At 41.9% G+C, this 27,062-nt stretch overlaps 1 protein-coding gene across 10 annotated transcripts in view; it reads right to left on the reverse strand.

Annotated features, from left to right (window-relative positions):
* Window positions 1–27,062, reverse strand: part of arhgap9 (Rho GTPase activating protein 9) — a 41,459-nt gene that overhangs the window by 13,033 nt on the left and 1,364 nt on the right. For 6 of the 10 annotated variants that reach the window (XM_061786249.1, XM_061786248.1, XM_061786254.1 and 3 more), the window contains exons 2-15: window positions 16,333–16,664; window positions 14,787–14,991; window positions 14,353–14,714; window positions 12,691–12,948; window positions 11,502–11,591; window positions 7,894–7,962; window positions 5,014–5,160; window positions 4,825–4,923; window positions 3,651–3,712; window positions 3,290–3,377; window positions 2,426–2,521; window positions 2,242–2,340; window positions 1,504–1,609; window positions 257–634 (exon numbers count right to left, since the gene is read on the reverse strand). In XM_061786249.1, the coding sequence (XP_061642233.1) occupies window positions 257–634; window positions 1,504–1,609; window positions 2,242–2,340; window positions 2,426–2,521; window positions 3,290–3,377; window positions 3,651–3,712; window positions 4,825–4,923; window positions 5,014–5,160; window positions 7,894–7,962; window positions 11,502–11,591; window positions 12,691–12,948; window positions 14,353–14,714; window positions 14,787–14,991; window positions 16,333–16,554 (2,281 nt within the window). In that variant the 5' untranslated portion in view covers window positions 16,555–16,664. The remainder of the gene's footprint in view (window positions 1–256; window positions 635–1,503; window positions 1,610–2,241; window positions 2,341–2,425; window positions 2,522–3,289; window positions 3,378–3,650; window positions 3,713–4,824; window positions 4,924–5,013; window positions 5,161–7,893; window positions 7,963–11,501; window positions 11,592–12,690; window positions 12,949–14,352; window positions 14,715–14,786; window positions 14,992–16,332; window positions 16,665–27,062) is intronic. The other 4 variants (XM_061786255.1, XM_061786257.1, XM_061786256.1 and 1 more) reach the window with 2 other exon arrangements.

Raw genomic sequence — 27,062 nt, forward strand, 5'->3', positions numbered from 1 at the left:
TTCCTGTTTGAAAAGACTCACTTTGTGAGTTGCTCTTGAGTTGCGATGTAGCCCGTTACATTCAATTCTCATGCTAGCCATAAATGTTTCGTTATTTTTAAAATCCTAAACACAAGAGGAAAGTCATTATTTTTTATTTGAGTAAAAAAACAAACAAACAAAAAACACATTTTGCGGAGACATTCTTCTCATCTACAGTTTGTTTCCAAATAAATTAATGACACCAAATAGACACCAACCAGATGAGGTAATGTACCTTTAATAAGCCCCTTCTCCTGCAGGGCCTGAAGAGGAGGCCTCTTCAGAATGAGTTTCTTCAGCCGGGTTTTAACTCTTTTCTTCTCCGTGTTCTCCAAATTGGACGCCGAGCGAGGGACTGTGAGGGGAGGAAAGGATGGGGAGGAAGAAGTAGAGGAGGAAGAAGAGGAGTAGAAGAAGGAGGATGAGGAGGTCAGTGCGGGATGTCCCAGCAGATGCGAGGGAATGGTGGTGAGGATGAAAAGCGGGAGGGCCGGGCGATGCCGGAGGTGCGACGAGGCCGACGGGGGGATGAGCTGCCACGGCGGCCACGCTAAAATGTAAGCGGGTTGGATGGAGGAGAGGATGGAGGAGAGGATGGTGGGATGTAAGAACCCTGCGTGGAGGTTGAGAGAACGTCATGATGATGATGATGATGATGAAGACAGTAGTACTGCACATTTTAGAGTGGCCTTTTATTGTGGGCACCTTTAAACAGACCTGTGCAATAATCATGCTATCTTATCAGCATCTTGATATGCCACACCTGTGTGCTGGATGGATTATCTTGGCAAAAGAGAAGTTGCTCACTAAAACGGATTTGAGAGAAATATGCTTTTTGTGTACATAGAAAAGTCTTAGTTCTTGGAGTTCAGGTCGTGGGAGCAAAAACAAAGGTGACATTGATTTTGTACAAAATGTACTTAAGCTGGAATTTGCATCTTAAAGAAACAAACACTTTTTTTTTTTTTATCACATATCTTAAATTGACTTAATTGACTGTCTGTTGTACTAGAGCGGCTCCAACTACCGGAGACAAATTCCTTGTGTGTTTTGGACATACTTGGCAAATAAAGATGATTCTGATTCTGATTCTGAAAACTGTCTTTCTGACCTGACAGCAGAATATTATTAAAAGGAGCTTTTTTTGAAAAGTCTTCCCTCTCTGGCCCCATTTTTGAATGCCAATATTTCTGTCACTTTAGGTAGGCATAAGAAGCACTTTATCCCTTAAGAAGAGACTTTCAAGCCAATGTTATGAAGATGGCTGGGGAAAATGAAACGAAGTAAAAGTATACATATTTTTAGGAATGTGTGGAGTACAAGTGAAAGTTCCAGAAATGTAAATAAAGATACAAGAAATTCTCCTCAAGTACAATCATTAATGTACTCCATTATATCACAAGACTGTGACAGAGTGGAGGGAGGAAGTGAAGGCGACGTGAAGGGGCGGATGCCCCAAAAAAGGCAAGCGGCGGCACTTACGAGACGTTCTCCTGTCGTCCTCGTCGCCGCTGTGGTCCAGCATTTCCACGCTGCCCGCCCTCCTCAGGGAGTACAGCAGCACGTTGTCTAGCGGGTTTTCACGGTCCTAGGAGAACCACAATAGCATCAACCAACAAACTTTATTTCAACAAATTTGTTATTAATTGCATGTACACATATTCATATTTTCTGCGATTAGCTGTCAACCAGTCCAGGGTGTACACTATCCCCTCACTATTCTCAGAGGACAAGGACCGAGGCCGGATGCGAATACCCAAATAAATAAATACATTTTAAAAATCCTAGAAAAAAAAAACAGCAACCCCAAAAACATTTAGAATTGTTCACCCACATAGTCACGATTTTCCATTATTTTCTTAAAAGCTTCTTTGTGCTCAGGCCAAACCCTTATATAACATAAAACTAGTACTTTGGCATCATCCTGTGGACGATGAAACTATGTTGAATTGAGGGGAGGCGCTTCATTTATTCAGACCATATCCCTCTCTAATGGGGAAAGTAGTGCTGAGTATAGGACAAAAACGCAAATAAGTGAATTCGTGAATAGCCAACCGCGAATAGGCGGGGTTTCACCGTATTTGCGTGAGATGGAACCACGCCCCAAAACCAAGCCATTTGAACCAAAACGTCTCCTTTAAATTGAATTGAGTTTATGAGCCCATTCAATGAGCTTTGAAAATTCTGTAGTACTAAAAGCAGTGTTCTCCCGTCCCTCACCAGCCTGTGAATGACGTTCTGGATGGTGTGGTACCACTCCTTGATCAGAGAGTCCGTCTCTGACTGCAGCAGGAATTCGTTGCCCGTCACTGTCCTCAGCTGGAACACACACATTTGCAAACACAATGTCGTACCATGTCTGTGAAATAGTAGCATTTATAAGGCCTCCATCTTGGTTGCTTACCTTGAAGACGTTCTTCTTGCTGGAGAGCTCATTGGCCCAGTGCAGCTTGGCTCCTCTTAGGTCAACGCTGCTCTCGGGGCGACTGTTTCCTGGTTTCTGTTGTCATAAAATAAACAGACCATAATTCCAATCTGACACCTGTTTGTTTTTTTAAGTAAGCAGATACTCTTTACCATGTCTACTTGCCTAAATACTGTTGTTGCCTTCTGGTGTGCCCGCCTTGGCCACCAGGATGTAATATACAATGATAAAATGACTACAGTCATGCCGACACAAACGAAAAAGAATAGTATTTCTTCTACTTCTACTCTGACGCAGTAAGATGCTATAATATTAGTCATTTTCGTGGAGGATAAAGAGTATATGCCTGTGAGTATTGTTATATTATCTGGCTAGCATCTACATGTGTTGCTCCACCATTTGTGTTCAAATATCCACTGCTTCTAAAACCGCAACTATCAATGCTAACCGTTAGCATGTCAATGCCATTTTGCATTGTTTGTTACCATTAAGCTAAGCGGACTTTCCCAAAGTTAAAGCAAACGCTAAGTGGTTGTTTTAAATACACAAAGTACAATTCTCTTCGTTTGATGTTTAGTTTGACAGTAAACTGGCAATAAACAGCTTGAAGCCGATTTTTTTTTAAGAATTCTTCACTATCTACCAAACTGCTGCTTGGTGTGGAGTGAGTTGACTTCACTGCCACCATACAGCGTTTGTATCTGAAGTTTGCGCTCGCAAGTCAAAGCAAAAAAAAAAAAAAACTGTCCCAATGACGGCTCGTATCTCAAAAAAACTTAAAGTCGGGTCACTCGTATGTCAAGGCTCCACTGTGTTCACCACAAGTGCTTTGTGAGGTCTTACCCAGCTGGAAGGCGTCTGTGATTTTGGATCTTTGAAGAAAACCAAGCTGTTCCCGACCAACACCACCCAGGATGGACTCCAGTTTTTTCTACAACACAACACAATGGATTCAGCCAACTGCCCATCACAAGTGTTGCTTCTGTTAAGCCAATGTAACATTGATACGTTTCAATCAGATTGTGCTGTTTGACAAGGGCTCTGAGTGAAGATGTAGCTGACCTTTATGAACCCTTCTCATTCCTCCATAAAGTGTTTAACTTAAAGTGTTTTATTGTTGGTAACATTCATATTAGACTTCTGCTCATACTTGCGTGAGTTTCCACTGTATTATTAACGACTAAACATCTCCACTATTTGTCACCTGAGTTTCCGACCTCCTTCTGCAATCTTGGTCTTGTTCAAGAGGCCAGCTTTCTCCAACTCCTGGAAGGGAACATATGTCAAATTATCCTGGGGCTCTGGAGTGCCTGCCCAACCAAGGCGGCTAATTTACATTATACCATCCCCACACTAAGTTTCTCAGCCCGTGATTGGGCAGGCAGGCTGGGGAATGATCCGCCATGTTCAAGGACTACACTGAAATACTATCGTGTCAAAGCCAAAAGGCCCCATCGTACATGGGGGCAGGGTGACAGGGTGATGGAGATTGTTCTTGTAATAATTATTTTTTAATATGGAGCTCTTTTACATTTTATAACAAAATACACAAAATATATTCAGAACTATTTTCCAGAACGAGATAACTACATTTAACCCATTTACTGTCATGGATGTGTAGATTAATCAACTGGAAAACAAACGTTTACTGCCAATGACGAATATATTCGTCAAGTATGTTTTTCAATGGGTAGGCATGGAAGAGGGTCTCGCCCAGCTTGTTCAAGCGTATATGTAACTGTAATGGCATATAGATGCCAGTAGATGGCAGCATTGCATCGCTTTGGATTTTCTTTTGAGTCGAACCTATACGTTATCTTGTCATGAGGGAGAGAAACGTCAACATGTTAGAAGTCGGACAAGGTTAGGCACCTGACACTCGAACAGAGTATGTACAGTATATATATGGTATAAACAGAGTATGAGGAAGACTTGGAAAAAAAGTCAACGACATTCACCTCAGGGTCACTCATGGCACTTTTTTTTAGTTGTTTATCTGTAAATTACGACTCTTTCTTTTGGTCGTTTCGGTGCTTATATTGTGACAACACAATATTCTGTGAGTCTTGAAAGATCAGCGAAAATGCTCTGAAATAGCTTGATGGAGTTATAGCATTTTGGAAGAGAGTTCTTCATATGTATTTAGTTTTAAGTGCACCTTTACTACTACTGCTTCATATAATGTTCTGGAAACTTTATTTTCAGTGAGTTTACATTGATAGGTGCATCATTTGGGAGTGGGGACAAACTACTTGTAAATTTCCCACCGCCCGCTTGATGTGAGGAACAAAAGACGTCCTTGAAAAATTTACTTCAACACAAGATGGAATAAACGGGACATTTGATGTGAAAGTAAAAAGGTGGTGTTTTCCCCTCACCGGAGTATCGCCATCGACGTCTGGAGAGCTCTCGGGAGACGGCGGCTCCACAACGATGTTGGTCACGTTGCACGAGTAGTCTCGGCACTGCCGGGCCAGCTGAAAAAAGAGGAAAAGGTGTTTTCTGTGGATTTGTAAGCTTGAATAAAAAAACATAGGCATTAATGGGCTTCGCAAGGTGGTGGATACCTTGCCGTTCTCGGACAGGATCATGGACTGCGAGTGTGAAAGGAGTTGCTTGGCGTCATGCGGGGTGGCAGAGTCTTGACACGGGGGGCCGGTGTTTCCGAGCGCCATCGTGCAAATTGTGTCGGAGGAGGCGGCGCGCTGCATGCTCTTCACAAACACAGGCAAGGTGCAACGGGGAAAAAAAGCAAATAAAAGATCATGATCATGTTATTGTATGTAAATTATTACAAATTCCACGAGTGTGATTTGTTTTTAATTTGTCGTCTTGTGTTGTTTTTTGTGTGAAACCACAACAGAAGGGTACTATCTATTACCGTAATTTCTTGTGTATAATGCGCACCCATGTATAATACGCACCCCCAACGTTGACCTCAAAATTCTGGAAAACCCTTCAAGCTACGTATAATGCATTTTTACATTGCTTCTACCCATCTGATCAAAATGTGAAGTATTATCTGTATTTTGTTAGTTTTTACAAATAATTATTCTGAAGTTAAGCACTTTATTTGAACACATAATATTTTCGTTTTATTTACTTGCTCTTATTTTGAAATGAACAGCCCTACTTTTATTTAGTAAATGAGAAAACACAGTTGTGCTCAGATGTTTGATTACCTATCCAGAATTTGTAAGATGTGTTCAATTCTTTAAAGAAAACATGAAGGACCAGGCGAAACACAATAAATTTCATTTTAATGGGATTCAAATTAAACTGTCAAGCATTTCAGAAAAGCATTATCATTAACGAAACATAACCATAAAGAAATTAATGGTGGTTGTTGTTCAGTCATCGGTCATATTTAAAAAAAAAAAAAAAAAAAAATAATTTCACAAATTCTGCCTGGGTATGTAAACTTATGAGCACAATTGTACATATATGCAGTCATAAGTACCCCTGTCCTATTGGAATGAAAAGTGTAGGCTTCACCTGTTTCATAACCTCTTGGTGGCGGTAGCATACTAGAATGAAAGTGTACAACTTTTTCATAACCTCTGGGGGGCGGTGGCATATTGGAACGAAATTGTACAACTTTTTCATAAACTCTAGATGGGGGCATACATTTATAAAATGGTAGTCTTTTTCCTTTTCCCCTATACCTATGTATAATGCGCACTATTGACTTTTGACATTTTTTGGGGGAAAGAAATGCACATTATACATGAGAAATTTACGGGAATCCATAAGGGTTGCTGATGAGCTGGAGCCTATCCCAGCTGACTTTTGGCGAGAGGAGCGGAGTAAACCTGGACTGGTTGCCAACTAATTGCAGGGCACATATGGATAAATAACCATTCACACTCATTTGTACCGGTTTGAACTCTTACTTTTATTTGACTTTCGAGACAGCGAATATGGGTTATACTCTAACTTGTACCATTTTTGGGCTGCTTTTCAACTGCATTATACTTACTCTCTTTAAAGTGACATACATAATGTACCAACAAATGCTGCAATCGCATACAATCGTGTGCATATAGTCACACAAACTGGAACCTTTCATGCAGAGGCAGCCATAATCAAGTACTTTTCCCCAATTCCAGTAACCTACTTCTCTCAACAATCACACCATACATCCCAGAAACTTGCAACTCTTCATGCAAGGGAGATTAAGCAACTAAGAGTTAAGAGGAGTCTTTTACAACAGAGACTTTAAACCAAATGCACCCACACCCCACTGTGATGCAACATGTAGCACTAAGAGCTGCTTGGGTAACAGCTTTTTTTTCTTCTTAACACCATGAGTTGCGATTTCACCACTTTAATATGCATAAATGCTGATCTCCTGGAAACTAAAGCGTGTACCTGGCGTTACTTGAATGCATTCTGGAAGAATTCACTGGAGAAACACGGCTGTCGCAAAGCTAATAATAAGGGCTCATTGATTTTCATGAGATGATCTCCTCAAAAGCCCCCATTTCAGTCCTCCCCTCATGGCCCCGCAAAGGAAATAAAGTACAGTCGGTATGGACTAAGGGCTAGGCGGGGGAAAAAAAAAAAAAAAAAAAAAACTCACTTAAAGATCCCCTTCCATCATTTTTAAAATGTTATTTTTAATGTCTGATGTCCTTTAATTGTGTTTGCAAGATAATTTGCGTTGGAAATGCCCAAAATGTCTTTTTTCAAGCTATAATAGTTGGTCTTTTCCGCCTGGCATTTGAGACGGCAGGATTCGTCATTATCATGCGACACACTGAACATGCATTCGCTTCATTTTCGCCACATCGATATGCTCCTCCCTCCTCGGTCCTCTTCAGCAGGTCGCCGACACACTCGCTTCCGGCGACGGTGTGCTTTGAGTGGCCGCAGTCAGCGCGACCGCTCAACCCAGCTGGTTACTTCGATTTTTTTTTTTTCTTCTTGTATCTCAAATCAAATTCCAGTAATCGTTCTAGACGCCCATAAAACACAGACAAAAATATTGTGCATTCTAATAAGAAATATAGCACTCCACAGTATTGTGTATTTTAATAAGCTCGTCCACCTCTAGCTCCTCTCTGTTCGCAGTCATGTTGTTAGTGTAAGCAGAGCACTTCAGCAGGGACACACTTTAAATGATAGATGCTTAAAAAAAAAAAAAGAAAAAAAAAAGGTCATCCTGAAAAATACATTCAAATTAATTAATACAAATTGAATAATCGCAGAGCCCTAATATGGGCGTAAAATGATTCATGCTGGTGTTTGGTTTGTGCACACACAATATGAAGTAAAAAACCTTCTCCAATTTCAGAAGTCTTAAGAACCTCTTTCTTTCCCCTCCTGCTGTGCTGAGAGAACATCACGAGCTGGTACAAAGCGCCATCTATTCTTTTGTGTGCAAGGTGAAATTCAAGGTGTTCCCTTTTTGCAGATGAAAGTGCGGAGAAAGACGAGAATTTCACCTGTTTCATCCGCCAGCTGCCGCTGTCTGTGTTCCTCTGGTGACTCCCAAACAGGAAATCAGGTGAGAGCTAGAATAAAGACAGAGAGGAAGTTTCATTTGTCGTGCAAGGGACAACGGCAAATGTAAAAACAGGGAGCTGACTAAAACTGAGTATACGGAAATACTTAAAGGAGATGTATGGAAAATGTATTTTTTAATTGCTTATAAACAAATAGTGGCATCTCTAGAGTGCCTACCCACCCATCAAGTATGAAATTCAACAACCCAGTAAAATTTCTGAAATTTCTGTGTGTGAACAAACTGTTCTGCACTTCCAGCCCCACTGTTAACCTAATAACCACCACGAGTTTCTGCGGTGAAGCGACAGCCAGAGTCTGAAACACTTTCATGCAGAAACACCCAAATCCCACCCGGGTGCCACGCCCCTGCTATCACGCCAAACAAAGGCAAACGGTAAGTGGAGCTCCATTGAGTTTTGTTGGATGCACAGATTAGCATTAGCTAACAGTATTATCTTCTGATAAGCACCACTTGATACATTTTGAAGAAAATTGCCAAAGTAAAATATTCCTCATTTCATGACTTTTGTGAGTATGTTTTTTTAAGCCGAGTTTTTTTTTTAAGTGTACTGCGCACATCCTGCCAGTTGAAAGTGCGCTGTGGCGAAACACTGTAACGACTTACACACAAACACACTGAAAGGGTGATGAGAACACAACCAAACAGTTGAAATTATTCGCTGTATTCCGTTCCATTGAAGACTATGTGTAGAAAGACTTACTGCAAACGTGTTCATCACCACCGAGCGTTCCGAGGCCCAAACTCTCGTCTCGCTCGCCGCTTTGCGTCGCCTATGCGTCGGCACCCCTTTTCACGCCGCATTTCAAAGAAGGACAAACTGTCTCGTCTCTTCTTCCTCGCTGGGCTGGCCCGACTTCCCCATTGTAGGGGGAAGCTGTTTTTATCAGCACGTACAGCGAGCACAAGCAGGAAGGTGCGGACTCAACTCTACCACGGTGACGGCAGCGACATCACCATGGCGACCGCAGCGCAATGGCTTGCATGGTGCCAAGGCTTGACCTGTGCGGAACTTGCCCTCTAAATTAGTATCGTAGCAGAAACATGTCAAAAAGAGACCTCCCTCAAGTTCATACGAGCCATTAAGAACTGCAGTGGGCTAGCTCCATTTTTGTCATTTTTAAGTTACCGTTCAATGCAGAATTGAAGGCATATCTTCATATCTAGCATAGAAATAAAGGCCTACATTTCAGATAATATAGCCAAGTCATTTGGGACACTATTTTGGCCCTGCAAAGACCACCAATCGGTATATATTGCACAAGGAAACTTTGCAACTACGGAACCAAGCTGTCTTTTCCTTCAAGTGCCGTCAGTACTATCCAGGTTGGTGGTGGCGACCAATATTTCACCATTTTGATGACATGATAATGCAATATTCTCCACCGTCAAAAGGCCCTTTCTAATGCATTGATGGGAAAAATAGGACCCTCCTTGTTAGGGGAGAGAAAAATAAGATGTAAAACAGTCCAACGAGAATAGAATTTAGACCAGATTTACTCCAAAAATCTTAGGAATGTTTCACCCAAAAAGGTGGTGAACAATGCACATTTCTTTTGATTTCTTTTAGGAATTTGCCCACCCCACCAAAAACAAAATAAAAATTTAAATAATCAATCAAAAAATGTCTCTTAACCTTGCAATTAATATTTGCAGAGTGTTAACGAAAATTATTTCTAAAATTTAATGCGATTAGGAATGTGACTGCGAAAATGTGAAAACAAATGAACAAGCCTTAGTGTCTTTGCATCATCCCGGACAGGACTGACTGATGAGATCTTCTTTGGTCTCCTTCTTTCCAATTTAATTGTGAGACAATTCTCAATCTAATTGTCAATGGGTTACTGATTTGGGCTTTGGACAGATTTAACTTTGTTGACTCCTTGCGAGTGTTCTCATTTTGTATTTGTGTGTTTGACATTTGAAAGTGCATCAGCGACAGTGTCTCTCCATACACATCCTTGGGATGGGAATTGAAAAAGTTTTTTTTTTTTTTTTTTTTTTTAAATCCAATTCATCGAAAAAATAATCGATAGCATAATCACTAATCGTTAGTTGCAGCCTCAAAGTCAAGGTCCCACTGTACATGAAAGCAGATAAGAAGTACAATTAAATGGACATGCATATGTAAGAATAGATCACCAGTATCATTACATGCAATATATTAATTCAGTAGAGTGCACAGTTTAATGGGGTTAAAATAGACAGCATGTGGACTATGAATTATTATTATTATCATTGAGTCATGTGACACACATACACAGAACACTGCATTTGACTGAGCTCCTGCCTTGTTGGTGCATGTACTCAACAATGTAAAGTGACATATATGGGTCAATGCACCTCATACTACCTTGACAGGGGAAATCGCGCCTCTTGATGGGGTATTTCTTTTTCATGCCATTTGTTTTTGATGAGCGTTATAGGCGTTAATACGATATTGATGCCATGCTGATGCAATCAGATGATGCGAAATGCTCATTTAGGACAATGAGGATCAGCCCTGGGATTGTTTGGTGCATATAGATGTCTGAGGCTATTAGGGCATTTACCTTTTCAACCTACATAAAGTGATGCTAAATCAAACCCAAAACACATCATTGTGTGTGTGTGTGTGCATACTGTTTACATGCTATCAAAAGTCATGAAATGCATTTGCAGGGGTCATGAAGAGGTTCAAGTCAGATGAGTGATTTAGATGTAGCAATATTTTGGGTTTTAAAATACTCGCAGGGTCTAATGGCTTCTGCTGGTCCGGATCCGATCAAAGAGGCATTACCTCGTTATTCCCTGCAGGAGCGTTAGCCCGTAGTAAATGCGTCACAGGCGCAGTTAGTCAGTCAGCAATGATGGGGCAACTACGGAGAAGTAATCCTACTTTTTAATTTAGCTAGGTTCTTAATCTGGTGCAAGTTCAGTGCTTCTGTGCACTCTGGATGAGCCTGACAATGACTTCGGAGGCTCAGTAATGTTCATACTTTGTCTTACTCTTGCTTTATTCTCAGCATGTCGAGGCCCGGCTATTTGTCTAAGCATACACTGGCGCATGAATTATGATAAGGTCGTTAATAACTCATGATTATTGCGTGGTCGCCTAATTAAAACATTGTCGCAGCATTCCGATGCATCCACTGAGCACTCTGTGTACCATTACACCAGTAAAAGCACTTGAGAGGAATCCTTGCATGAGAAAATAAACACAGTAAAGTATAGAAATAAAGGTACAGTGGATATAAAAAATTTAAGATGGTTTTAGATGAGTTTGAAATAACCTGTAACTGTTTTGGGATCCTAGTTTATGGTATATTTACGGTTTAAACTGAATATAAGCCATTGTAAACATCAAATACTTGAGGTTTTTCGCTATTTGTGGCAGTGCTCAGGGATAACTGTAGAAGGTAAAAATGCCAGAAACAATCCGCTGAACCCACCTCGGCAGGTTTCCATGACAGCATGACATTACCCACCTCAGTGATGTCCGTGATGATAAACAATCAATTTACTGTGGTAGACGTGCAGGAGGCTTACCCTGTGCATAGTACCATTGCCAGTTGCAGGAAGCGGAAGTGTCAGATGGCTTGCTTCTCTGGGTAACGTTTTGGTTCGCGTTGCAATGACCTGGAAGATAAAAAGACCGCTTGTAAAAAAAAAAAATGGGGAACAAACACACACTTCCATCAGTGTTATAATGTTTATGATTGCCACATTTTGTTTTTTGTGAAAGCAGATATAAGAAACCATGGAGTTTGATTTGCTCCCAGTATCCCCCGACAGTTGGAAAGTACTGCAAGAATGGCCACCAAGCCATACTAATACAGTATATACTGTTCAGTACATATAAATATATTGTTTTATGAAATTCATAATTTTAAGAACCTGTAGCTGAAAAAGCAAAGCATGGAGAGTCTTTGTTACCAAAATGCACAAGTGCAGTCATTGAATGGAGCCAACAGGCTCTCAAATATCCAAATATCTCTCCTTTATTTCTCACCTCTTTCCTCTCCTTGTATTATTACAATAGAGCAACAGCAGCCAGGGTATTCCGCTTCTTCCTTGACAATCGGGCTATGTTGTTTGTGGTCCAATAGAGAAAATACCATAATACAGTACGCTAAGTGTGGCGCCTCAAAACATGTTTACCCAATAAGAACACCTGGGGTCAAGTGAGTTGGTATATGTGCAAGGGTCAATCGCCCGGTGTATGGGGGTTGTGAGTCCAAGTCAGAATTTATTTATTTTATTTTTTTTGTGATTTTTAACTTCAGCCACGTTCGCTGTGCGGCAGCCCTGAGCTTCTTTGAAGACTCTTAATTGTCCGTAGGTGTGAATGCGAGTGTGAAGACAGAGTGGATCCCACTTCAATCGCCAAAGGTCTCGTGGGATAGTTTCCAGCTCACCCGCGACCCAAATGGACAAGTGCAATAGAAAAGGGATGGATCCAAATCTTGAATTCAATGGAATTACCCTGACCCTGATCTAGTCACTATGTCCTAGAAGTCCTGCAATTTCTCTAGGTACAAACTTCACTACATGTTGTTCTTTGGCTAAAAATAATGTCTCTAGTGCGGATTTAGTAGAACTACATGAGCATATAAATGAGACTCTTTTTATCTTTAAACACTGACCCTTCGCTAACCTCTCGTGAGGGAGCCTTAAATGAATCCAGCTCAATCTGGCGAAGACTTCATTAAACACATGTTGAGAATTAACTGCGAACCTGCTTGTTGGCATCGGAGCCTCCGCGGGCTCTCCGAGGAGGCTTCCAGGATCTCTCCTTGGTGATCCTGTTGACGTAATAACTTCTCAGAGAAGACAGGTCCATGTACTGCTCCCACAAGTCCATGACCTGGAGTGGCTGCTGGCCGGGGGTCGGATTGGGGGGCTCCGTCTGCGAAGGACGCCTGTCTACCTGCGGTTGACAGTAGAGGGGCGAGTCCTGCCAGGACAGCTGAGACAGATAGGATTCTGTCGGGACCTGGAAAGAGAAAATGGGCATAAATGCTTTTAAAATATACTGAGACCTCATTTCATTATTTCATTATTTACGCAGGCAAATAGAAGTGTAATTCACATGAAAATGTCAATGTGACATGGTTTGATCCTGTGACTTCCATGTGAAACTGACAATTTAAGAGCATAGCAAATAAATCCAACAAACAGTAATATTACAGGCATGTAGAGGGGCGCCTAAAAACCGTAATAATGCGTCGCACTGTGGATTAAGATGAGGGTATTTGGAGGACACGAAATAAGGATAAGGCATGTACAGACTTTCGCTCTCTGACTGGCTCGACTGTGTGTACATTGCTTTTCATGACTCTGTATACAGTATATAGTGGTTAGCACGTCCGCCTCACAGCACATCTGTTTTACAGTCAAGAGGTTCTGGGTTCGAATCTCGGTTCTTGCTTCCTGTGTGGAGTTTGGACATTTTTTACCACTGTTAATTAAAACGTACGGTTGATAGATGATGCTTTTATGATGGTGACAGTTGCAGCCTGCAAATGCAATTAAAAAGCTTTCAAATCATGTTTGGTTTTAATATTTACTCTGAAGAAACAGCTTCATATGTTGGAAACTATCCGCAGTATGAAAATGCACTGAAAAAGCAACACTGAATTTGCAAAGCTCTCCCCTCCACCCTAACAAACTATATTTGTGAGAGAAATTTCAAGGGATAAAGAGCAGCATGTCCTTCTCACTGGGATTAAGCACATAATGAGTTCAGTTGGAAGGGAGCTCGATAGAGAGAGTGAATAAATGACTGGCATGGACTCTGATGTAATTCTGGGATGCCCTGACGTCATTTCTGGGATTATGAAAGGCACGGACAGTGAATGAAACGCACCCTCAGCTGTCAGAGCTACTGTATGTCACACTCGATGGTGAAGAAGAAACGCACGTTCAACATTTTGATATATATTGTACTAGTAATAGAGCATTACGACTAACACTATTAAAGACTAGAAGCGACTTAAGAACAGTTCTGGTGACTAAAAGTATGACCTACTTTATATTGTTGATGCATGTTAGCGATGAGATGGAATCCCTACATTTAGCTGCCCTCCGAGTTTCTACGATTTTGAATTCTTTGGGGAAAAAAATAAGCCTCGAAAGATGCCACTCCAATCGCGATACCACGACATGCACTTCAGTTGCGATGAGATACGATTGACTTTGATTATAATTTGATGAGACACCATTCACTCCAATCATGAGGCGCTATGAATCGCTCCAATTATGATGTGGTACGATCAGGGGCTTCAAACGGGTGGGAAAAAGTGGAGAACTGTCTCGGGGCCCAGAGCAGCCGAGTTAACAAAGAATTTCTGGAAGGAAATACACATTCGCACTATTGTCTTCCCCTCCACATTCCTACCTGCAGGCGGTTGTTCTTGCCAGAAGATCCCACCATGTCCCACTGGCTGCAGGACTTCTTCGGGAGCGTGTAATTGACGTGGCCGCTGAAGCTTCCGCCCACTTCGTCGTAAGGGTTCTCATTGTCCGTCAGGTTGCTCTGGCTCTGGCTGCGAGTGATCATGGGGACCACCCTGGCGTTACACGACGCCGTTTGCGAGACGGCGGGTTCCCCGGGGGCTGCGAGGTGGCCTGACGGGGAGGGGGAAGAGTTGAACGTGAAGCCAGAGAAACGGACGCCACTCACGTTGCCTTCGGTGTACAGACCTCTGAAGGCACTATTGGAGCTGAGGTTCTCCATGGAGCGGTAGATGGGTTTACTCGCTGTGTATAAAACATACGAAGAAGAATTGTTATGGGAAGAAACACGGTTACCGTGTTTCTTTCTCATTTTACCTTGGTGCTGATCGTGATAGGCAAGCTCCGTGGGGCTCGGAGTGAGCGCCACTCGGGGCAAGATCCGGACGTTGGAGTTGAGCGAGGCCGAGATGATGAAGTGCTGGGGCGAGGGCGAGGGCATGGGCGCGACAGGAACCTCCGTCACATATGTGGCGGGCACGTACAGCGGCTTTGTTTTACTTGCGGCCCCTATCCTGCGCACCTGTTACACCACAAACACAAACCCCTATTTTGGAAGCTACTGTGGGCACAAGATAGTTCTAGTGGCTAATGTCACTTACTTGGCGGAAATATTGAATTTAGTCATTTCAAAACAGTTTTTGGGCTCATTTGGGCAAATTCCCTCACAGACGTTTGTCAAAGTACATTACAATCACAGTAATGTTTGAACAGTGAACCCCTGGTCTACCTATCGCAGGTCATCTTTTTTTTTTGGGGGGGGGGGGGGGGGGTGGGCGGGGTTACAGGGCAGGACTGAGCACAACTGGAAGAGAGGCAGTGTGTAATTAGAGCACGAAGATGAGGCAGAGCAGGTCCCCGACTAATTTCCAGCAATTGTCGTTCCCACACAGCAGAGAGAATACATGTCTGTGACTGTTGTTGTCTGCCCAGCTTGTATGTGTTGCTGCTCCGTGTGTGTTGACGTAGCAGTTGTTAGAAGGGTATTAATCACCGTTAATGCACAATTCACATCTATGCTAATTTCCATTAGCCTATTTCTTTAAACATTCGCAGACTTTCTTTCATTTTGTGTGTCAGTTTTACAGTAAACTTCAGAAGCAGCTGTGGGCCAATGGCTAAGATCATCGCCTGCCACCGTGGGGGGACCTAAGTTCAAGACCCCGACCGGACCATATGCCAACATCCCCCGGACACATAGCTGTGGTGTCCTTGAGCAAAACACTGATACCCTGAACTGTTCCCCGGGCGCTTCAGCTGCCCCCTGCTCCAGTGTGTTCCACTAACGAGTGTGTGTGTGTGTGTTCACAGTGATGGGTAAAATGCTGAGAACAAATTTTGTGTGCATGTTTGCATGTTCATGACAATAAAGGTGATTCTTCTTCTTCTTCTAAAACTGGTATCATGCATTTCCACTCATTCGGAGAAATGTGCACTCGAAAGAGTCCTCTTTTCATGTCCTCAAAGTATGTGCGTAAGCAAGTATAAATGATTTCCGATAAGTCCCTAATTTCTTGACATCAAGAGAGTGCGAACAGGAACCAAGGAATACTTTCAAAAAAGTGTGTTTTAATACGTTTAAACCATGTGGCATGGATACAAGTCTCTAAATTGCAGATTTTCACAGATGGCGGTGTGTAACGTATCCCACGTGATAAACAGGGGTTCACTGTATAACAATAATATAATGCAAATATAAATGGGGGGAGCCTAGGAATGTTAAGAAGTATTATGAAATGTTTAGCTAGCTAATATTTAGCATGCCTGAGTGCAAAAAAACAAACAAAACAAAAAAGTTGCTTGCAGTAATTACTTTCAGGGTTCAGACATATTATCGAATATTTATTATGAACTATTTTCTCACCTGCCACCAGTCAGCGTTGGTCTTCTTAAGGAGTATGAACCGTTCGCCTTCCCGAATGCAAACCTGCCTTCCATCAGCACCACGGTAGTTGTAATCATATTGGGCCTCGAGGACCACCGTGCCGCTTGGGACGCCGCACAGCGTCACCCCCCTGCCGTTCACCACGGGCGCCGCAGCGGGTTGCTGGTGCCCTGCGGAGCGCCGCCACGTCCCAGACAGCATGGTTCTTCGTTGCTGGTTCAGCGAAGAGAGCACCGACGGTGGATGACGGCGATCCTGGTGTGATTAGCGCGAGCCAGGGGAGGAGACTGCAGCCTGGCTAGTTCCATGCTCTGGAAGAACCACAGGGGAAATTGTAAGATTACTAAAAATAATAATCGTGCTCTGACTTTGCGGAGCTGAGTTATTAGACTGTGCTGTTTTATGGCAAGTCATCAAACCTCCGGGCTGTGTTCTGCCGACATGCAATGACAGAAGAGAACATATTTCAGTTCAGATTTGTTCGAAATCAGATCAAATCTCGAGGACAACTTCGTCTTTGAAGGACGCCTGGAAAGTGCCGAAACTGTTCAAATGGCCACTTCGAACCAAAAGGCCACACGACCTGTGTCTTTCTGGGCATGGGTTCTTGAGACTCTTGTGGGTCTACTCCTGATCGATGTTGCTAAGTGCAACTTGGCGCAACATTCGTCTTCCAAGGACTATCTCGGATAGCTGGTTCCAATAGGGGCTGATTTGGGCAAATTCCCTAGTAGGAGTTCACCAAGCGCTTGGAAAAGGCCCAAAATGGCTACGAGAATCTAAAAAGTATTAACTACATGGCTATAATTGAGGAAATATTCTGAGGAAATGTGTTACCTTATTTGACTTGACTACGCTCCATGTGTTTGTGCAAGTTTTACCTTCTTCAGTTCCAAATATCGTGACGTATCATCGCTGGGCACACCCGAGTACGTGCTTGCATGGCTCCAGAAGACTAAAGTAGTCTTCCTAAAGTGATGGGAGTGCTGCAGCTAACAGCGAGATATTTCTTCCCTATTGTAAGAGACTAGTGTATTATTTATACATTTCCAGAAATGTTTTAAAACGGCCCATCACTATGTACAGTATCAGAAAAGGGATATGACTGTGTTGTGACACGGAGAAAACGCAGCAAATCTTAGAAAAGTGTAACAAGCCAATGTTGATGACTGTGTGTGAGTCGAATGCTACTTTGCTAATTTCCTGAATAGAACTAGAAGACACAAGTAAAGTGGAACATCCAAAGTAGATGTCAATCCTTTGTTTGTTTAACTTCTAATTTGAAATGTTTTTGGGCTCATTTGGGCAAATCCCCTCACACAAGTAATAGTGGAAACTGCAGGGTCTCCTCCATTTACTTACTGAATGTATTTGGGGCAGCACGGTGAACTAGAGGTTCACACGTCTGCCTCACAGTTGAGGTTCTGGGTTCAAGTCTCAGCTCAGGCCCCCTTCCTCTGTGTGTTTTCTTCACAAGTGTCCCCTATTCCATCACTGGTACCTTTCTGAGGCGGCATCATGCATGATGATTGGGTCAACTCCCAAATGTTGACCTTTGAGGTATATTTTCACAGAAAATGTGGCTTGAATTCCAAATTTGACCACTTTTGGGGGTGGTCTGACTTTGGAGGTTCCACCTTTATGTGAATAAGTCATGTGTTTGGAGAATCCGCCCAAAATAGCATCCATCTGTCTCTCCACCTCCACTGGCTGAGACTTGCTTACTTACATAAGACCAGTCAAACTTTCTACTGGAAACATCACACCCATGCATACACACGCACGCAAACATAACTTGGTCCCAATCACGCCTGATGATGCTGCAAGAGGATGCGTGACAAGAAGGAGAAATGCCATAGAATTATAAGGCAAATGCTTGGTTAAGACAAGATGGGGAAATAATGATACAAAATTCATAATGCGAGTGCATGGCTAAAGCCGGGTGTTGTGTGTGACAGCAATGTAATGAGGGCAGGGTTCACTGGCTCAACCTTGATAATCCCGCTGTTATTAAAGCACAACGATGAAACAGTGAAGTCCCGGGCAGCGGTGAATTACACTGAAACCCAACTGTACTGCAGTAATGGTAGAGGGTGGCGAGTATCGCAAATCATCTTTTCTTATTGAAATGAATGGAAATGTCATTAATCCGCTGCACCCCCAAAAAGTAAAAATTGTTGTAATGTACTGTTGATTGAGTAATCTCTACTTATACAGCTCATCAGTATTGCACTCATATCTATAGTCGATCTTCGCAGAGGATAAAGAATACGACTGAGTAGGGTTATGTTGTCTGTCTACATGTTCTGCCGTACCATTTATGTTTGATGCATAGCTTACAGGGTGTAGATACGCTTTAGCATTACGCTAACAGACTGAAAAGCTAAGCCATGTGGTTGTTCAATTGTCTTTGTTTTGTTTTGTTTGACAGTAAACTTGAATAGCTTGAACAGCTTGAAGCCTCTTTTTTTGAAGAATTGTTCACTATTTGCCAAAGTTCTGCTTATTGTGAAGTGAGTTGAGTTTACTGCCAGCATATAGTGCTTGTATCTCAAGGCAGCACTGTAGTAGATATAAAATAATGTAAAAATGTATTTTGGAAATATCAGATTAAACTATAACATATTACCCATTTTTTATGCAGGGGCTACTCAATTTATGACTGTTCGTTCTAGCTTATCTCATTTTAAGGGACAAAGGTGAATTTTGTTTGGAGGCAGCACCTTTTATTCATGTTATGTTCAGTGACTTTTTTGTTGTTACATATTAACCCTGAAGGAAATATTTTTGTTTCTTTACTAAAGGAAATGGTTGGATTGACTGAGGCAATCTTTCATGTGAAGTGCTGCTGAGTAATATTCCATTTCCTATTACATTGTGGTGGTGGTGGTGTAAATCCCCAAAAAAGAAAAAAAAGAACCAACTTGGACAGTAATAAGCAATCATGCAAGCTCTTCTCACTACACAAACAAGAAGTGATTCTCTTGTTACACAAAGCTTAACCCATTGTAGTCTTAATGCCCCAAAACAAGTGGGTATTATAGAATAAAACTACAAGTCTATTCCGCTGGCAAAAGTAGAGTTTTATCAGGCCATGTGCAAATGCTTGTAACTATTGTGTGCGATTTGGCACCAAAACAACAGCAGCGCAAGTTGTTGCCCAATAAGTAGACTCGGATAAGACTCGGCATGTGAGCAATTACGTAATCATCAATGAATCTCCTACTTTAATTGCATAGGTATTAATATGCCACGTGCTTTTATATTTTACCAACTATTTTTTACACTTGTATGACTTTGAAAATAGATTGGTTTGACCCAGAACAAGATTATTTATATTTGTAAAAATTCCTATGAGGGGAAAATACTGCCAAAACCTCAACAACTCTTGTTGTTAGCCAAAATATCTAGCCGGATTAAAAAAATAAAATAAAATTCCACTGGGTAATTTAGGGTGGAAAAATCCCTGCCGGACAGGAACAGTTCGCAGGGGCACGACCCAAAAAAAAATGACAAATGACTATATTATTGCATCTTAATAACGTTTTTTTTCCATCTTCATTTAACTTGTATTAGAGTTGGCAAAATGGACAATATAAATCTGATTATAAAAAAATATATATAATACACATTTTAGTATACAGCATTTAAAATGTTTTTTTATTTAATAATATTCATCACTGAGGGTGTATTGGTGCATTCGCCTCGCTTCGGTGCAGGCAGCGTGGGTTCGGTTCCCACTCAGTGACGGTGTGAATGTGAGTGCGAGTGGTTGTCCATGTTTATATGTGCCCTGCGAGTGACTGGCGACCAGTTGAGGGTGTAGTCCGCCTTTGGCCTTAAATCAGCTGGGATAGGCTCCAGCACCCCGTGACCATGAACAGGATAAGCAGTATTGAGAATGAATGGATTAATAATATTTTGAATTAATGACACAAACACTCCACATAGATTATGGGACATTCATTTATACCGATCAATGTCACAATCGCAGTACCATGTAAGATAAAATTAGATTTTTTTTTCTTAATCACCTGCTGGATTAGTCAATAGCACACATGCATGTACAAATGCAAAAAAACAAACAAAAAAAACAAAAAAAACAAACAAACAAGAAAAGAAAAGCTGAAAACAGTGGCGATGAATGACAATCTGAAAAGGAAACAAAACAAAACAAAATGACCCTTCATATGGTGTACAGGGCTCACATGGCATCACACACCCAAACGCGGCGAGCAGTCCATATGGCATATGGCAAACACAGGCATGGGCAATGTGTCAGAGGAGATGAGGGCTTGTGCCGGAGGCTGATGGCACAGCGCTTATTCATGGCGTGAATGCACCCAAACGAATGGCAACGAACCCAAACTGACTTTTATCTTCAGAGGTGAACATAAAAAGTGACATCAGCTGGTTGTTAAGCATCCATGCAAGTAAAGCACAGGCTCATTAATAGTAGCGGAAGGCAATTAAACTGAAGAAACCGAGGCATCTATACTTGAATCTAAACAAGCAGCACGCTAGCTGATTGACTTATTGATCAGGACGCAGGGCTGCTCACGCGCTCTCATGTGAGTAAATCAGCATGGACATTATGTGTCCTACAGTAATATTAGTCGTTCTTCGCAGAGGATAAAGATGATATACATGAGTTAGTGTTCTTGTTTTATTGTCTGCATGAGTATCATGCCGCACCATTTGTGTTCAGATATTGTTGCTTAACACCACCACCACCACCACATACTAAAGAGGCTAATTCTTAGCCCGTGTGCCAATGGTGTTTCCCATTGGATGCTCACAGAGGCTATGTGGTTGTTTCAACTGCGCAACGTCCAATTCTTTGCTTTATGTTTAGTTTGACAGTAACCTTCAGCTGTGAGTGGCAATAAACAGCTTGCTAATTATATCAGTCAAACTGCTGCTTGTTGTTAAGAGAGCTGAGTCAAATTTCAATTAAATTCAAAGCAAAAAAATAAAAAATAATAAATGCAGCCAATCGATGGGTTGTATCTCGAAAATCTTTTAAGTCAAGGCACCACTGTCAGCCGGGGTCGAAACAGAAGGAGTATTTCTTGATACTTAGGGTATTTTGACATAAGTGCGTCATTAAGACAATTGGAAACTGTTCAAATTGTCAAACAAATACATAAATGTTTTCTTTAACACAAATATATGATACTGCCTCTGAATGAGTACACCACATGGGGTGTTGGATTCCACATGGAAATCAAACGATCACATTCCAAATCAAACAGCCAGACGGTCTCACTCCCTTCTGGCGATTACATGATCAATAACTTGATTTAGTGAAGACGTGTCAAAAGAATGTTATTTATGTAACCCGCACACATTCTCTGAGAGAGAGAGAGAGAGAGAGAGAAAGAGAGAGAGAGAGAGCCCTGCATTGGTTCACTTTGCGCATTGATGCTACAGTTACAAGGCGTGATGTGTCTCTCGCCATAAGAGACGCGCGCCCCGAGCCAAAACAGCCTTTCATCCTGCCAAAGACATGCATTATTGATGATCAGAGCAAGAGCCGAGACGTGCTCAAACACACACTGCGCTTCCCTCTGTGACGGCCTGTAATTTGTATGGCAATCTGTGTGTGTGTGTGTACGTGAGACTTCACAGGTGGGCCGGGTTCTGCAATAGCGACCGGCCAGGGAGCCAATTGGAGGCCGGATGACGACACACCAAGTCGTCATTGCCTCACAACCGTGGTGACAACAAGCGGCATTCCCTGGCATGTGTTGCTCTTTGTGCCTCGCTGCGCACAACAACACTTCACATGTGCGATGCCATCATTTCCAGCCGTTTCAAGCATCAAACTGACGCAACGCCCGTGTTTACGACGGAGCCCCGAGCCAGAGCGCGCGGCTGACACAAAGACAAACTTCTTCAGATAGTTCCCTCTTCCTGCAAACAGGAACAATAAGCAGACAGGCTGGCATTTTCCCATCAGACCAAAGCAGCATCTGTTTGCTCAGGGGGAAGCGGCAAGTGCATTTAAGGCCTTATTTGGGTTTTTCCATGGAGGAAGGACAAAAATAGGCCTTTTTGTTAAATGTAAAGTAGTACTGGGACTTGGTATTAATTTTATAAGGTATTAGGATGACAATGCAGTGAGGCTAGTGCATGTCTGCCTCACAGTCGAGAGGTCCTAGGTTTGAATTTCGACTCAGTCCTTCCTGTGCGAAATGTGCACGTTCTCCCCACGCTTGCGTGAACTTTCTTCTGGTTCTCCGGCATTCTCTAACCTTCGAAAAACATGCATGTTAGGTCCTAGGCCTGGGGAGGGAAAAAAAAGAAAAGAAAAAGAAAGAATAACTTGGCTAGGTCGACTTCAAAAATAGGTTGAGGCAGAATTTTTGCCTAGCTCCACCAGGACCCCAAAAAGAAAAACGAAAAAAAAGGTTCTTCCCGGAACCATGTTTGCTCCGCCGGAACCAATGTTTCACATGGACATTTACTGCAGACGGACGGAGCGCTGGGCTACTGATAAACTTTGCCAAAAATGACAGCGAAGCGCCTGACTTTTAAGACCCTATAATATTTGTAATGCACATATAACATGATGTATGAGCTGAATGGTAGTTATTATTATTATTTTTTTAAATCCAAAATGGTAATCGCTGGCGATTGGAGACTGGTTAGCACATCTGCCTCACAGTTCTGAGGACCCGGGTTCAAATCCGGCCTCGCCTGGGTGGAGTTTGCATGTTCTCCCCGTTCCCGTGTAGATTTTCCTCGGTTTCCTCCCACGTTCCAAAGACATGCATGGTAGGCTAAGTGAAGACTCTAAATTGTCCGTAGGAGTGGATGTGAGTGTGAATGATTGATTGTCTGTGTACCCTGCCTCTCGGCTGAAGGTTGCTGGAATAGGCTCCAGCATGCCCGCATGCTAATCGCGAATGCTCTCCGTTTAGCTGATATCTCAAATTCTGTACAGCGTTTATACCATACCCTTAGTACAAACATATTCAGTTTACGGATAGAGGACCAGTCCTCAGAAATGAGAATAAAAAACATGTTAGTAGTAAAAAAAAAAAAATAAAATAAAAATGTTTGGGGGGATGGGCGATTCTAAAAAGTTACAATCGTGACAGCCCAATTAGGTTCATTAAAGATCATAAGCATTTCTAGCCCATTTATGGGGGTGTAGAAGCAAAAAAAAAAAATAAATTATATATATATAAATTAAACTGTATGTCATTTTTAAACAACTTGGAAAAGTGTAAAACCACAGTGTTTGGTGGTAACCTAATATTTTACCCGAAAATACAGCAACCCCGCATTGCCTCAAAATTGCTTTGCTCCAGCAGAAATTTCTCCAGGTCATAATACATTCGGCGAAGGGGACTGGAGTGTTTTTTTTTTTTTTTTTTATTGCCCACCAAAGCCAGTATGGATGTTGGATGCACGGGGAGAACATCCAAACTTCGCTCAGATTCGAACCCCCAAAACCTCAAAAGTGTGAGACAGCACTTTGTCCACTGCACTGCCCAAAGCATGAGTAGTTTTACTTAATTTTAGTCTCTTTATTTATCACAAGCACTGAACATTGCATGCAAAGGTCAAACTCACAGATGATTTGCTGGAACCCTTCTGAAGCTTACTTTTTGTGATTTTCGGCAGTTGTTCTGGTACTCTCTACGATGTTTCATATTTACCTTTTCCATACAAAACTACAGCAAATGAAATGTCAAGAATGCTCTTTTCAAGCCACGCTTGAAAGACGACGCTTTGCCAGAGCACGGGGAGGCCTCGCTGAGCCTCTGGGAATGTGCCCTGCATTGATGCTTCTAATGAAGAGCGCCGAGCTCCATTGATCCGCCAGGGAAGAGAGTGAGCTGTCAAAAGCAATCAGACAAGTCAAAGACCCACTTTTTTTTTTTTTTTAAATCGGCGCACTGAGCTGCCAAAGTGAGCACGATACTGTTGGAGAGGAGGAGGAAGCGCAGCTCAACCTCCCACAGCAGCACACGCAACTTTGATGTCTTTGTAGGCCTACTGTTGTACTTTAATAAGGGAACGCCACCATCTAACAATGAGGGGTTAGAAGGGTATACACTGCATGTCGAAAAGCAATGTAATAAACCAACTGATACAAAACAGCCCGGAAAAACATGTTCAAACCATTTTAGCATCCTACCATATTAGGATACCAAGTTGCCCAGATTTTTTTCGCGCATTTGCCACTTGTTGCCAGGCCGAATTGAGAGGGCTCAATCATAACTGCCCCATAAACCAATGAAAAAGAGGCCGAGGCTGTTTGAATGACTAACTCGGGCCTGGTGGTAAAAAGCTACAGTGGACAAGTCATTTGTTTGGATTTCCCCAAAAATGTTCCCATAGAAAAATGGGAATTCATGGGAATCTAATTTTACAGTGATTCCATAGGATACAAGTTTAATTAATTCCACGACCAAGCACATAACTCAAAACATTCATATCTCAAATCCCTTTCCTAATTTAAATGAATGGTAATGCAATTAATTCGTTCCAGCCTCCCAAAGGAACCAACAAAATGTTTTGTAATGTGTTTTTAATCGGAACAATAGCACTCAATAACATTGTACTTAATAAAAACATACAGTAATAACATAATTCAATTAAATGTGCAGAATGAAACAGTTTGTGTACAATTAATTTGTCGTGATTGTGCAGCTCCTTCCGGTGTGAGCGTCTTGGCCACCTGTGGGCAGTATAATACAAACATAAAGATATATACAAAGCTGTCACAACTCCCCAGCAAATGGCATTAACATTAGTGGTTGTTTTAACTACACAACCTGCAATTCTTTGTTTGTTTTATGTTTAGTTTAACTGTACATTTCAGCTGGGAGTCGCATCAAAGAACTTGAAGCCTCTTTTTGAAGGATTAAAAAAAAAAAAAAAAAAGAAAAAGAAGAAGAACTCTGAAACTTTATTCATTATCCATGAATCGATGTCAGAGAGACCATTTTGAAAAGATCCGTCGTTCATAATTTGATAAAGACAATTATGAGGACTTTCTTGGCCTTGGTCGAAATTGACCTGGAAAATGCTATGTATGCATGGGAAATGAATAGTATGCAAGGGTTAAAATGACAATTACAAGTATGTAACTAGCATGTTATAATGTGCTCCTGTATTTTAGCCACACAGCTGATAGCATGCGAGCAATGACACTCCTTCAATAGACACGGAGCAATTCCTCTATTGCACAAATATCCTGGAGCTGCACTATAATCTGACTAGTGACACAGCACCATGCAAAGCACTTCAGCCTCTAAACCTCTGTGACACTGCGCCGTGGAGCCCACCGCAGTAATTACACCATAAACTTGCGGGCTCCCTGCTAATACGGCGCGTGGTACAACATGGGCACTTTTAATCAGCAGGGTTGCGACTGCGGAATAATCTTTCCAGCCCTGTGCGACGTCACCACGCTGGTGGGGGTCATCAAATTTCCTACTTTGCATGGACTTAAGAGTGGTTATGAAACAAACTCAAATTTACAACGCGTCACTCAATGTGTTTTCTTCTTTTTTCTTCCTCAGGGCCACTTTTGTTAACCCATTGGAGACAACCACTTCTCATAAGACAGCTGTCACGTATTTTTGAGGTTACTAATTCCAGTAGCTACATTTAAGGGAGAGACATTTTCCCCCCCCCCCAAATTTAAAACAGTTCCCATATCTTTACAGCATGCTTTCGTCAAAATACCCCAGATATTATAGATATTTTTACAACACATCTCTTGCCATGATGACATTCGCTTCTACTAACGGACGCAGAGTCCGTAGTGTGCAAAACAAGCGAGCACCCAAGAAAATAAAACCCAAATCTCCGAACACAAACACCCCATCAACAACTTCACAGAGCAATCAGCTGTCGTTCATAAAAAGCTAATTCTGGTATCTTACTTAAAGCGAGCGCCTATTACGATTCCGTTGCATTACCACTGGTGGATACAGGATTTAATCACCAAGCCACCGAAATACACTTGTCAATTAATGTAGCAGTGTGGCGCATGACATGGCCAGACGCAAATAACACCCCAAGTAGACAACTTAGCCGAATATTACGATAGCATTATTATCAGAACTGAATGTGTTCTCTGCTCACCTTACGGCTTCGACATGATAGTGCTTTGGCCACCGCATAAAAGTGAAACTTCCTCAATAAGTTTTACTTCTTCCTACTAAGTTTTACTTCTTCCTATTCGTTTTCAAATATGTATAACTGAACTTTTTTTTAATTATTAAATTATTAATTTGTGTTCAAATGTTCTCCGTTTAGTTGCTTTCATTTTCTCACATGTTCAAAATAAAGAATTCCATTCCACCTCAGAACCTCAGTGTGGGGTTGGTTATTATGTTAATTGGCCCCACTGCTAGGTAACAGTGGGGCGACAGTGCAGAATGGCTCACTCTCAGTCAAATTTTTTGAAATAGGCAGAAAACTAAACATTTACTTGGTTGTTAAATTTCACACTTGAGTGGTGGGCAGTCATTCCAAAGTTCCAATGATTTGTACAACCAAATGCCACACAATAAACCATCGTGACATCGTTAAATCATACGACAACAAATATACAAGGACGGGAACAACAGCATGGAACAATAGCACACAACGCCGAATGAACAGGATGTTTGGCTTGTGTGACGTCACAGCGCCGGAAAACGCAGAAGGCGCATTCTGCATCATATTTATCGAATATACAG

This window comes from Phyllopteryx taeniolatus, chromosome 9 (assembly GCF_024500385.1).
Source record: "Phyllopteryx taeniolatus isolate TA_2022b chromosome 9, UOR_Ptae_1.2, whole genome shotgun sequence".
Classification (NCBI taxonomy): domain Eukaryota; kingdom Metazoa; phylum Chordata; class Actinopteri; order Syngnathiformes; family Syngnathidae; genus Phyllopteryx; species Phyllopteryx taeniolatus.